This window comes from Salvelinus alpinus, chromosome 19 (genome assembly GCF_045679555.1).
Source record: "Salvelinus alpinus chromosome 19, SLU_Salpinus.1, whole genome shotgun sequence".
In the NCBI taxonomy this organism is placed as follows: domain Eukaryota; kingdom Metazoa; phylum Chordata; class Actinopteri; order Salmoniformes; family Salmonidae; genus Salvelinus; species Salvelinus alpinus.
Window position 1 is genome coordinate 8,391,443 of NC_092104.1, and position 14,532 is coordinate 8,405,974.

At 42.9% G+C, this 14,532-nt stretch overlaps 1 protein-coding gene across 1 annotated transcript in view; it reads left to right on the forward strand.

The window, feature by feature from the left end:
• LOC139544962 (perforin-1-like) overlaps positions 1-10,184 on the forward strand; it is a 42,240-nt gene extending 32,056 nt beyond the window's left edge. Inside the window, exons 2-5 of the mRNA XM_071352209.1 lie at positions 7,017-7,045; positions 7,432-7,590; positions 9,571-9,690; positions 9,916-10,184. Of these exons, the coding sequence (XP_071208310.1) occupies positions 7,438-7,590; positions 9,571-9,690; positions 9,916-10,059 (417 nt within the window). The 5' untranslated portion in view covers positions 7,017-7,045; positions 7,432-7,437 and the 3' untranslated portion in view covers positions 10,060-10,184. The remainder of the gene's footprint in view (positions 1-7,016; positions 7,046-7,431; positions 7,591-9,570; positions 9,691-9,915) is intronic.
• Positions 10,185-14,532: the final 4,348 nt, after the last annotated feature.

Here is a 14,532-nt window from a genome sequence, read left to right on the forward strand (position 1 = left end):
TACACATGGAATAAACAAACGTACAGTCATTAACACAATAGAAAAAGTCTATACACAGTGTGTGCAAATGGCGTGAGGAGGTAAGGCAATAAATAGGCCATAGTAGCGAAGTAATTACAATTTAGCATATTAACACTGGAGTGATAGACGTGCAGATGATGATGTGCAAGTAGAAATACTGGTGTGCAGAAGAGCAAAAAAAAGTATATAAAAACAATATGGGGATGATGTAGGTATTTGGATGGGCTATTTACAGATGTGCTGTGTACAGCTGCAGCGATCGTAAGCCGCTCAGATAGCTGATGCTTAAAGTTAGTGAGGGAGATATATGTCTCCAACTTCAGCGATTTTTTAAAAAGCAGGACTTAGCTCCCTGATAGACCTTCTCCTGAACCTTAGACCGGTGGCTGTAACTCAGCTAAAGGCCAGTCCAAATGATAGAAGAATCTATGGTTCTCTAAGTAATTTTGTGATTATGGTGAACTATCCCTTTAAGGTGTTCAACTGCGGCTATGGGGGGAGGACAGAGGTGAAGAATGACCGATCTGACCCCTGGTGGAAGGAGGACTTCAGCTTCTTGTGAGGTTGGAGGTGTAAGACAGCGACTTGCTCTTCGACGACCTGCTACTCCCTCTACTACTCCTACACCCTAGAGCATCTACAGTAGACCCTGTACTACTCCTACTCCCTAGATCCTCTAGAGTAGACCCTGTATTACTCCTACACCCTAGAGCCTCTACAGTAGACCCTCTACTACTCCTACACCCTAGAGCCTCTACAGTAGACCCTGTACTACTCCTACACACTAGAGCCTCTACAGTAGACCCTGTACTACTCCTACACCCTATAGTCTCTACAGTAAACCCTGTTCCACTCCTACACCCTAAAGCCTCTACAGTAGACCCTGTACTACTCCTACACACTAGAGCCTCTACAGTAGATCCTGTTCTACTCCTACACACTAGAGCCTCTACAGTAGACCCTGTACTGGACATGGTACTGGACATACTACTCATCACTGGAGGCTTCGTGCCATGGATTATCACTGGAGGCTTCGTGCCATGGATCATCACTGGAGGCTTCGTGCCATGGATCATCACTGGAGGCTTCCTGCCATGGATCATCACTGGAGGCTTCTTGCCATGGATCATCACTGGAGGCTTCGTGCCATGGATCATCACTGGAGGCTTCGTGCCATGGATCATCACTGGAGGCTTCTTGCCATGGATCATCACTGGATGCTTCTTGCCATGGATCATCACTGGAGGCTTTGTGCCATGGATCATCACTGGAGGCTTTGTGCCATGGATCATCACTGGAGGCTTCGTGCCATGGATCATCACTGGAGTGAGGAGACTTATGGGCAGTCTGGTACGTGGAGCTGCCACAGGGCTCACCAGGCTGGGGAGACATACAGGAGGCCTGGTTCTGGCAGCAGGCACAGGACTCACCAGGCTGGGGAGACATACTGGAGGTTTGGTTCTTGGCGCTGGCACCGGATACACTGGGCCGTGGAGGCGCACTGGAGGTCTCGAGCGCAGAGCTGTTACAACCCATTCTGGCTGGATGCCCACCTCCACCCGGCAAATGCGGGACGCTGGCACAGAGCACACCGGCCTGTGAATGCTCACTCGAGACACCGTGCGCATCACCCCTTAACACGGTGCCTGACCAGTCACATGCTCCCCACGGTAAGCACGGGGAGTTGGCTCAGGTCTAAACTCCGACTTCGCCAATCTGCCCGTGTGCCCCCTCAAAAACATTTTTTGGAGTTGCCTCTCGGGCGTCCGTGACCGGGTCTTGTCCTCTGCCATTCTCTCCTCCCCAGTCCAGCTCGTCCTCCAGGTTGGCGCATGCTGCTTGGACCCTTGGTGGTGGGTAGTTCTGTCACGGCCGATGCTGGAAGAAGACCAAGGTGCAGCGTGGTGAGCGTACATTTTCCCTTTATTTAAAATGACGACAACAAAACAATAAACAATACAAAACGACCGTGAAGCTTAAGGGCTATAGTGCCACAAACAAAAACAACTACCCACAACGAAAGGAGGGAAAAAGGGCTACCTAAGTATGGTTCCCAATCAGAGACAACGATAGACAGCTGTCCCTGATTGAGAACCATACCCGGCCAAAACATAGAAACACAAAATCTTAGAAAACAAAACATAGAATGCCCACCCCAAATCACACCCTGACCAAACCAAATAGAAACATAAAAAGGCTATCTAAGGTCAGGGCATAACAGGAAGACCCATTTGCAACCAAGCTTTAACTTCCTGACTGATGTCTTCTTCCATACGGTCCCGTGTGGCTCAGTTGGTAGAGCATGGCGCTTGCATGGGGTTGTGGGTTGTGGGTTCATTCCCCACGGGGGGACCAGGATGAATATGTATGAACTTTCCAATTTGTAAGTCGCTCTGGATAAGAGCGTCTGCTAAATGACTTAAATGTAAATATATCCACATAATTTTCCTGCCTCATGATGCCATCTAGTTTGTCAAGTGCACCAGTCCCTCCTGCAGCAAAGCACCCACACAACATGATGCTGCCCCCCCGGTGCTTCACGGTTGGGATGGTGTTCTTCGGCTTACAAGCCTCCCCCTTTTTCCTTCAAACATAATGATGGTCATTATGGCCAAACAGTTATATTTTTGTTTCATCAGACCAGAGGACATTTCTCCAAAAAGTACGATCTTTGTCCCCATGTGCTGTTGCAAACCGTAGTCTGGCTTTTTTATGGTGGTTTTGGAGCAGTGGCTTCTTCCTTGCTGAGCAGCCTTTCAGGTTATGTCAATAAAGGACTCGTTTCACTGTGGATATAGATACTTTTGTACTTGTTTCCTCCAGCATCTTCACAAGGTCCTTTGCTGTTGTTCTGGGATTTATTTGCACTTTTCACACCAAAGTACATCTCTAGGAGACAGAACGCGTCTCCTTCCTGAGCGGTATGACGGCTGCGTGGTCCCATGGTGTTTATACTTGTGTAGTATTGTTTGTACAGATGAACGTGGTACCTTCGGGCGTTTGGAAATTGCTCCCAAGGATGAGCCAGTGTGGAGGTCTACACTTTTTTTTCTGAGGTCTTGGCTGATTTCTTTTGATTTTCCCATGATATCAAGCAAAGAGGCACTGAGTTTGAAGGTAGGCCTTGAAATACATCCACAGGTACACCTCCAATTGACTCAAATTATGTCAATTAGATCAGAAGCTTCTAAAGCCATGACATCATTTTCTGGAATTTTCCAAGCAGTTTAAAGGCATAGTCAACTTAGTGTATGTAAACTTCTGACCCACTGGAATTGTGATACAGTGAATTATAAGTGAAATAATCTGTCTGTAAACAATTGTTGGAAAAATTACTTGTTTCATGCACAAAGTAGATGTCCTAACCGACTTGCCAAAACTATAACAAGAAATCTGTGGAGTGATTGAAAAACAAGTTTTATTGACTCCAATCTAAGTGTATGTAAACTTCCAACTTCAACTGTATATAAATAACCTGAACAAAAATATGGACTTCCACATTCGGCTTCTTCCCCTCCAGAATCTCTGAGACCAGCCACTCGGACAACTGATGAATCTGAGGAGAATTCTGTCTGTAATAAAGCCATTATGTGCAGAAATAAATAATTCTGATTGACTGGGCCTGTCTCCCTAGTGGGTGGGACTATGCCCTCCCAGGCCCATCCATGGCTGGGCCCCTGCCCAGTCGTGTGAAATCCATAGATTAGGGTCTAATTCATTTATTTCAATTGACTGATTTACTGTAACTCAGTAAAATCGTTTAAATTGTTGCCTGTTGCGTTTATATTTTTGTTCAGTGTATATAAACACTTCCTAAAGTGTTTGCATTCCTCTTTAACCCAGTGTGTCACCAGTGTGTCACCAGTGTTTATGTTAATGTAAGCTATAGGGCTCTATTTTAAAAACCTAACTCTATGGTAAACTTTAGCGCTGGCGGTAGCGCTATAGGTTCGGGGGGGGGGGGTATGTCAGAAATATTTTTGCTATTTTCACAACAGTAATTATACAAGTTGTAGGTGTGTTGAGGCTTGACCCCTCACTGGCCAATCAGAACGTGCTCAATTGTTAAATATGTGGTTGCTTCAAGTTGTGTATTCACTGTATCTAATGTATTGCGTTGTCGTCAACTCCTATTGGAATGTTAGTCCGTTATAACCTAGTTTGTTAAATAGCCGACAGAAACTAAATAACAAGAGTAAATAGATGTAGAGTATATAAACCTACAACATCTTTGCTAAATATGATTAACATGTTTGCAGTGCACATTGTAAGAAGCCTAAATGAGTGGCTTCGATATGGAAATACAACTTGTTACCTGAGCCACTTGTGTGGGTTGTAGACTCCGTCTCATGCTACCACTAGAGTGAGAGCACCGCCAGCATTCAAAAGTGACCAAAACATCAGCCAGGAAGCATAGGAACTGAGAAGTGGTCTGTGGTCACCACCTGCAGAATCACTCCTTTTTTGGGGGTGTCTTGCTAATTGCCTATAATTTCCACCTTTTGTCTATTCCAGTTGCACAACAGCATGTGAAATGTATTGTCAATCAGTGTTGCTTCCTAAGTGGACAGTTTGATTTCACAGAAGTGTGATTGACTTGGAGTTACATTGTGTTGTTTAAGTGTTCCCTTTATTTTTTTGAGCAGTGTATATTGTTAAACATAACATTCTCACTATTGATAAAGCTAAGAAAGAGAGTGAATAATACACTTCTAATCAACACGAAACAACAACTTGTTATAAATAGGCTGTGTTTAAATACAGTTACAAGCACAGTACTTGTTCTCAGTGGGCGTATAATATTAAGATGAACTATATCAAGGCTTTTGTCTCCCAGTATAATATTAAGATGAACTATATCAAGGCTTTTGTGCACATCTAAAATAATAGCGGGAGCTGTCTAAAATAAGTGGTTAAATATGTGTCCTGAGAAACCTCAATATTTCCTAAGATTTCTTATATCTCCTCGATAAGGGACAGATACTGTCTTTTTCCTCATTCATGAATGTGTTATTCAAAGCGTTTCTACGGGCTATAGTAGTAAAGGTCGTATTCAATATTACATTTTTTACCTAAAGGGGTCCTAAAATTCAAAATCAAATACCTAAATGATCCATAGTATGACCATCTTAAAACAATTCCATGTCAGCGTATTACCCCCCCAACAACATGAGCTGGAGGTGTGGGACAAGGATGTGTCAACTGACGACTTCCTGGTGACCTGTTCCACCACAGTTACAGATCAGCTGACGACTTCCTGGTGACCTGTTCCACCACAGTTACAGATCAGCTGACGACTTCCTGGAGACCTGTTCCACCACAGTTACAGATCAGCTGACGACTTCCTGGGGACCTGTTCCACCACAGTTACAGATCAGCTGACGACTTCCTGGAGACCTGTTCCACCACAGTTACAGATCAGCTGACGACTTCCTGGAGACCTGTTCCACCACAGTTACAGATCAGCTGACGACTTCCTGGAGACCTGTTCCACCACAGTTACAGATCAGCTGACGACCGCCTGGGGACCTGTTCTACCACAGTTACAGATGGAGCCCGTAGTGTGGAATGTTTCCTGGGGCAGGGAACCATCAACTATAGCTACACAGCAGCTACACAGCAGCTGTGTCCCAAGAGGTTGAACCTTGACACTCAACCATTGACCCTACTGCCATATTAGTGTGTCATTGTCTCACTCATCTGATATGACAATCCTCACTTCAGTATGGCATCGATAAAGACACCTGCATCTCAGCATTATGGTCTCAGTCTGGTTCTTTGTGCCATCACCGTAAAGTGTTAGTAAAGGCTTCACATCTGTTTTTGTCTTAATATTAGTCAGTGATTATACATTTTTAGATTTAGTTATGAATTTCAGAGATTTTGAGAAAAAACTATTATGAACACTCCACAGCATGACCATCTTTTAGCAAATATCTTTCTCCCGTTTCATCGCTTTTAAGAAAGTGACTAATCAATAACAGTCTGTTTTATAACTGCATCTCAAACCCCTCTCTGACAGGAGGACAGAAAGATGTAGTCTAGATCCACATGGGTGTACTTCAGCTGTGGGATGACATCACAATAACAACATTCTACATTGAAAATTAACATAATTCACATTCAAAAAATCAATTTGCAGATATGGCTAAGATCCTGTAGCACAGACAGACGGCTGCTGCTAAAAGATAAGAGTTCAGCCTGTGTTTGTGTGTGGCGCCACAGAGAGAAGAGAGAGAGGGGTATGTTCTGTAGTGAGTGTATATTGACACTGTGAGAGTGGGGCATATTATAATAACTTAATTAGCTCTGTAGTCTTCTGTACTTCTTTAATACAAAAAGTTTAGTAATTAGATCTTGGATTAAGGATAAAACCAAGAGGTTTTACAACTCATCCGGTTGATAGGGCCCTGGGACGAAGGGTGCCACAGAGTGAGTGATATAACTGTAGTGTGTAAAGGGTTTGTCCCACATTACACCCTATTCACTTTATAGTGAGCTACTTTTGACCAGTAGTGCACTATATAGGGAATAGGGTGCCATTTGGGACTCAAAACCGGTCACTGTAGGAGTGGTCCTTATAATACCACTCCTACTGAAGCAGTGGGCTGTGTGGCGCCTGTTGTCTCCTAAAGATAGTGATCAATGGTATTACTGCTGAATTACAAATTCTATGCAGTACTATTTACCATGTCCACCCTTAGTAATGTCCTCTCCCTTACCTAACTGTTTATTCACTGGGCTGGCCTTTTGACATTATCTGGAAGAGAATTTGTTCAATCAGCATTTCAGATAGTATCAGAATTTGTTATCACACCTTATAGGCTTCCATATGTCTCTTGGTAATATAGGGGTGTGTTCTCATTGGTTAAGTAGTCCTACATACCATCTGTGGGTCATCGTACCTCCTGGGGGGGGGGGGGGGGGGGGGGCTGAGATCTTTATAAACAGCTAGATGGCACAGTAAGGACCATCAGCAGTTGGGTGACTAGAGAAGACAGACGTCCAGCTCAAGAATATCCAGGTAAGACATGATCTGTTGTTCTGGTGCTGTTATATTCTTATTTTTATCTCTCTCTCTCTGTCGCTGTCCCTCTCTCCCTCTTTCTCTCTTTTGTTTCGCTGTCTGTCTCTCTCTCTTCCTTCATTGATCTCTTAATTCTGAAAATATGTCCTGATCTTTCAACTACATTTGAATGTCTGTAGTGTTAGTTTTAAGCTGTTATGGACATGTTTATATCCTCCTCTCCTCTCCTCTCTTCTCCTCTCCTCTCCTCTCCTCTCCTCTCCTCTCCTCTCCTCTCCTCTCCTCTCCTCTCCTCTCCTCTCCTCTCCTCTCCTCTCCTCTCCTCTCCTCTCCTCTCCTCTCCTCTCCTCTCCTCTCCTCTCCTCTCCTCTCCTCTCCGACAGTGTACCATGGCCTCTCTCTCTCTGTCCCTGGGACTGCTGGTGCTGTGCACCCTGGCTCTTGTACACTGTGACCTGGATGACAGCCACGTCAGGGTGTGGGGCCTTAGTGCCTCCAACCTGAAAGGAGACCTCCTCTCCCAGCCAGACCCCTACGTCAAGGTAAATTGATTCATTTATTTTACCTTTAATTAACCAGAACAGTCAGTTAACGAAACAGTCTTATTTACAATGATGGAAAGGCAGGTGGGGTGATAAAACAGAAGAAGTACAGTAATGTTACAGACAGGACAGACATCATAACACAAAAGGACAGAGACACAGCACTAATCAAACAGTAAACAGTAGACAGTCAGCAGTCATTTGTTTGGATATCAAGTAGCCTACTTACTTACTGACTTTATTGTCCCAATGGGGACATTTTGTTGTAGTGTCATGTACACGTTTAAAGTGCCGTTTAATACAATACAAAACTGACAATACAACTTTCATAACAGTTACATGCCAATACATATTCTTTTTTTTAAAGACTAGCCTGCTGGCCTTACTGAGTCGATAGGAACATTAGCCCAAGCTATTTAGGAGGGATATCACACCTGGCACAAATGAATGTCTATTTCTGTTTTTCCTGCTGAGAGTGCCCTATACCCTATACCTGTGCCCAGAGGGGAGTAGTTCAAAGTCCGGGTACAGGGGGTGGCTTGGGTCTAAAATGATTTTGTGAGCCTTGCGGAGGGCCCTGACCTTAAAGATCTCACCCAGGCCTGTCTGTTTGACTCCAAGTACCTTGCTTACTGTGGTGATAATCCTTCTCAGCATACATTGACGTGTGACCATGAAAATGTCAGTGATTGGCTTGTTACTTGTTGGGTGAACTAATGAAAAAAATGAATGAACAAACAAACAAATTAATGAATGAATACATTTTTAAAGAAATATAGAGGTTCCTCATGCAAGTGAGCCAACTAATTGTATTCGTCACATGTGCCGAATTTCCAACAATGCAGTTAAAAAAAAAAAAAGAAAACTAATAAAAAAATTCAGGTAGCAAGTAATTAAAGAGCAGCAGTAAAATAATAATAGCGAGACTATATACAGGTGTTACCGGTACAGAGTCAATGTGCGGGGGCACCGGTTAGTCGAGGTAATTGAGGTAATATGTACATGTAGGTAGAGTTATTAAAGTGAATATGCATAGATGATAACAACAGAGAGTAGCAGCGGTGTAAAAGAGGGGGGAGGGGGGGGCAATGCAAATAGTCTGGTAGCCATTTGATTAGATGTTCAGGAGTCTTATGGCTTGGGGGTAGAAGCTGTTTAGAAGCCTCTTGGACCTAGACTTGGCGCTCCTGTACCGCTTGCTGTGCGGTAGCAGAGAGAACAGTCTATGGCTAGGGTGGCTGAAGTCTTTGACAATTTTTAGGGCCTTCCTCTGACACCGCCTGGTATAGAGGTCCTGGATGGCAGGAAGCTTGGCCCCAGTGATGTACTGGGTCGTACGCATTACCCTCTGTAGTGGCTTGCGGTGGGAGGCCGAGCAGTTGCCATACCAGGCAGTGATGCAACCAGTCAGGATGCTCTCGATGGTGCAGCTGTAGAACCTTTTGAGGATCTGAGAACCCATGCCAAATCTTTTCAGATTCCTGAGGGGGAATAGGTTTTGTCGTGCCCTCTTCACGACTGTCTTGGTGTGCTTGGACCATGTTTTCTTTGTTGGTGATGTGATCACCAAAACATCACCAACAGCTCTTAACCTGCTCAACTACAGCCCCGTCGATGAGAATGGGGGTGTGCTCGGCCCTCTTTTTCCTGTAGTCCACAATCATCTCCTTTGTCTTCATGTTCAGGGAGAGGTTGTTGTCCTGGCACCACACGGCAAGGTGATCAGGCCTACCACTGTTGTGTCATCGGCAAACTTAATGATGGTGTTGGAGTCGTGCCTGGCCGTGCAGTCATGAGTGAACAGGGAGTACAGGAAGGGAATGAACACGCACTCCTGAGGGGCCCCTGTGTTGAGGATCACCATGGCGGATGTGTTGTTACCTACCCTTACCATTAAAGATAATTTAGTATTAGAAGCACAATAACAATTAAAAAAAACGTTTAATAATATAAGTCTACTGACAACATTATCTTCCTCAGGTGTGGTGCGGCCCAGCCTTCGGTGGCATGACCAGCATTCTGAAGAACCAGGCCAACCCCACCTGGCCCGGTGAATTCAACTTCCTAGACATCATCCACAAGTCTGTCCTGAAGCTGGAGGTGAGTTTCCCCCCTTTACTATGCAAAGTGCTTTGAGCACTGGAAAATCACTATGTAAATCCCATCAATTATTATTATTGTGATGAAGAGGGACAGGAAGAGAAAGAGATGGAGGAAGAGGAAGAGGAGGATGATGATGATGATTATTATGAATATGATAGGTATGATTATGATGAATTATTACTATTGTTTTTGTTATGATTATAATAATGTAATTATTATTAGGTGTGGGATCAGGACGCCGGACCAGACAACCGCCTCGGAACCTGCACCACCACTGTCTACCCAGGAACACACACTGAGACCTGCCACCTGAAGAAAGGCACCGTCTACTACACATACAGCTACAAGAAGGAACAGGAGCAATAGAATGATGATTCGATTGTAACCTATGACCTTTGTGACTTCGTGTCTGATTGGTTCTCTCATCATGTCACCCATATATTCTCTTCCTTATAGCATCAATAAATAAACGTGTTCTCAGTCTGGCTTTATCATGTTTCTGTACTGTTTTATGATTTCTCAGAATATGTCTTAGATTGGTCCATAGAATATTAAAAGTGATAAATCAATATTTTAACTAGATGTGCCTTGCTAGATTTTTACCACAGTGTGGTCATTAATAACGTGACAGCCCATTGGATAATCACAGTGTGGTCATTAATAACTTGACAGCCCATGGGATAATCACAGTGTGGTCATTAATACCGTGACAGCCCATTGGATAATCACAGCCCATGGTCTTTCCTTGGTCTTCCATTCTTTCTTTTATCACTTCCGTTCCTTGATCCCTTTCCTTCCTTTCTTCCGCTCCTTTGTTATCCTAGCTCTCTTCCTCCTATCTTTTTCTAATTTCCTTCCCTCCTTTCCTAGCATCTTCTCCTCCCTTTTCTTGCCCCCTTTCCTTCACTAGCTTAATTTCCGCTTCACCTTATCCAGATCCCGTTCCTAATTTCCTTGCTTTCTTTCCTAATTTCCTTTACTCTTCTTCTTTCCTAGGCTCCTTTCCTTTTTTCCTAGCTTCCTTTCCTTGATATTTGTCCTCCTTTCCTCATTCGCTTTCCTAGCTCCCTTTCCTCCTATTCTTTCCTAACTACCTTTCCGTTCCTCCTTCCCTAGCTTCCTTTCCTCTCTTTTCTTAGCTCCCTTTCCCGGCTTCCTTTCCTTCGACTACAGTAGTGTCGTTGTGCCGTCTACACTACTAGTACTGCTACTGTTACAGTCACTATAACAGGAGCAGCAAGTCAGTGGCCCTGTGGTAGAATGTCCACCCTGAAATTGGAACGGTTCAATAGCTGGTTGAGTCAAACCAAACAGAGACTCAAAAAAATGTGACCTGATGCCCTGCTGCTTGGCACTGAGCATTAAAGGGGAAGTTCACCAATTTTTACATGTAGACTTATTTTTACTCTTTCTGTGATTGTTGTTTATCCCCAAAACCATTATTTTATATTTTGCTCCATCACAGGGAAAATTGGTAGACACAGATATACTACATATTGACTACATATATATTGCCATTGACTACAGATATACTGTCATTTACTACAGATATACTACATATTGACTACAGATATATTAGATATTGACTACAGATATACTGCCACTGACCTCAGATATACTGCATATTGACTACAGATATACTACATATTGACTACGGATATACTGTCATTGACTACAAATATACTACATATTGACTACAGATATACTACATATTGACTACAGATATACTACATATTGACTACAGATATACTGCCATTGACTACAAATATACTACATATTGACTACAGATATACTACATATTGACTACAGATATACTGCCATTGACTACAAATATACTACATATTGACTACAGATATACTACATAGTGACTATAGATGTACTGCCATTGACTACAAATATACTACATATTGACTACAGATACTACATATTGACTACAGATATACTGTCATTGACTACAGATATTCTACATATTCCAGCCAGCCAGCCACATACATAATATACATCCCATCATATACAGTACCAGTCAAAAGTTTTAGAACACCTACTCATTAAAGGGTTTTCTTAATTTAAAAAAAACTATTTTCTACATTGTAGAATAATAGTGAAGACATCCAAACTATGAAATAACACAAATGGAATCATGTAGTAACCAAAAAAGTGTTAAACAAATCCAAATGTATTTTAGCTATCCTTTGCCTTGATGACAGCTTTTCACACTCTTGGCATTCTCTCAACCAGCTTCAAGAGGTAGTCACATGGCATTTCAATTAACAGATGTGGAATTTCTTTCCTTCTTAATGCGTTTGAGCCAATCTGTTGTGTTGTGACAAACTTAGAACATGTCTTCAAGTGCAGTCGCAAAAACAATCAAGAGCTATGATGAAACTGGTTCTCATGAGGACCGCCACAGGAAACGTAGACCCAAAGTTACCTCTGCTGCAGAGGATAAGTTCATTAGAGTTACCAGCCTCTGATTGCAGCCCAAATAAATGCTTCACAGAGTTGAAGTAGACTTTGTTCTGAAGCAATTCTTGTGATTATTGTGATTTTGCTAGTGTAAATGTTTGTAGGCTTATGTAGCCAAATTGTATCTATGATCGTACGCTATCCATTTATGTTTTTTGTATGCTATTTTAATATATGAGAATTAACCAATGATATCAGGCCACAACTGGCCATGATTACAGACACCTGTGTGTGTCTTTTGACACTATAGAATCGAGTCACCCCGCAGTTTTTGTCATTATACCCTGATGAAGACAGCTTTTCTGTCGAAACGTTGGACATAACATTTTTTCGTCTGAGCTCCTAGGGTTTGTGGCTCTCCTTTATTCTTCACAGAGTTTAAGTTACAGAAACATCTCAACTGTTCAGAGGAGACTGTGTGAATCAGGCCTTCATGGTCGAATTGCTACAAAGAAACCATTACTAAAGGACTCCAATAAGAGAAGAGACTTGCTTGGGCCAAGAAACACAAGCAATTGACATTAGACCGGTAGAAATCTGTCCTTTAGGTCTGATGAGTCCAAATTTGAGATTTTTGGTTCCAACTGCCTTGTCGTTGTGAGACGCAGAGTAGTTGAATGGATGATCTCTGCATGTGTGTTTCCCACAGTGAAGCATGGAGGAGGAGGTGTGATGGTGGTTTGCTGGTGACACTGTCAGTGATTTATTTAAAGGCACACTTTACCAGCATGGCTACCACAGCATTCTGCAGCAATACACCATCCCTTCTGGTTTGCACTTAGTGGGACTATCATTTGTTTTTCAACAGGACAATGACCCAAAACACACATCCAGGATGTGTATGGGCTATTTGACAAAGAAAGAGAGTGATGGAGTGCAGCATCAGATGACCTGGCCTCCACAATAACCCGACCTCAACTCAATTGAGATGGTTTTGGATGAGTTGGACCGCATAGTGAAGGAAAAGCAGCCAACAAGTGCTCAGCATATGTGGGAACACCTTCAAGACTGTTGGAAAAGCATTCCTCATGAAGCTGGTTGAGAGAATGCCAAGAGTGTGCAAAGCTGTAATCAAGGCAAACGGTGGCTACTTGGAAGAATCTAAAATCTGAAATATATTTTGATTTGTTTAACAAATGTGGGGTTTGAGACACTGTGGCTTGTAGGCCTCTCCAGGCCTACAAGTGGGTGCCACTGTGAAATTTGGTGGACGTTCGGTGATGATCTTGGGGTGCTTCAGCAAGGCTGGAATCGGGCATATTTGTCTTTGTGAAGGACACATGAATCAAGCCACGTACAAGGTTGTCCTGTAAGAAAACTTGCTTCCTTCTGCTCTGACAATGTTCCCCAACTCTGAGGATTGGATTTTCCAGCAGGACAATGCTCCATACCACACAGCCAGGTCAATCAAGGTGTGGATGGAGGACCACCAGATCAAGACCTTGTCATGGCCATCCCAATCTCCAGACCTGAACCCCATTGAAAACCTCTTGAATGTGATCAAGAGGAAGATGGATGGTCACAAGCCATCAAAAAAGCTGAGCTGCTTGAATTTTTGCACCAGGAGTGGCATAAAGTCACCCAACATCACTGTGAAAGACTGGTGGAGGGCATGCCAAGATGCATGAAAGCTGTGATTCCATCAAATATTGATTTTTGAATTCTTCCTGGTGAAACTGGAGGTGAAACTGGAGGGCGCGCAATTCAAATAAATAATCGTAAAAATTATGGATATTAAACATTTAGGTACATATACGTGTCTTATATCGGTTGAAAGCTTAAATTCTTGTTAATCTAACTGCACTGTCCAATTTACAAGAGCTATTACAGCGAAAACATGCCATGCGATTGTTGAGGACGGTGCCCCACATCAAAATATTTTTCCACCGGCATAGGTTTCCTAAATTCACAAATAGTGATTAAATATTCACTTACTTTTTGAAAATCTTCCTCTGATTTGTCATCCAAAGGGTCCCAGCTATAACATGTAGTGTCGTTTTGTTAGATACAATCCATCTTTATATCCCAAAAAGTCTGTTTAGTTGGCGCCATCGATTTGAGTAAACCACTCGTTCAACTTGCAGAGAAAAGAATCCAAAAAACTACCTCTAAACTTTGTTTCAACAAGTCAAAATACGTTTCTATTTAGTCCTCAGATACCCTTAAATGTAATCAAACTATAATATTTCTTACGGAAAGAAGTATGTTCAATAGGAAACCGATTTTAGCAGGTGCGTCCTGTCTTCATGGGGTGCGCAAACACACATTTCCAAGACTGTGTACCTGTATCTAAAATAGATATTTCTTATTCGTTTTTAAGTTACAAGCCTGAAACCTTGAACATAGGCTGCTGAAACCCCGCTGAAACCCTGC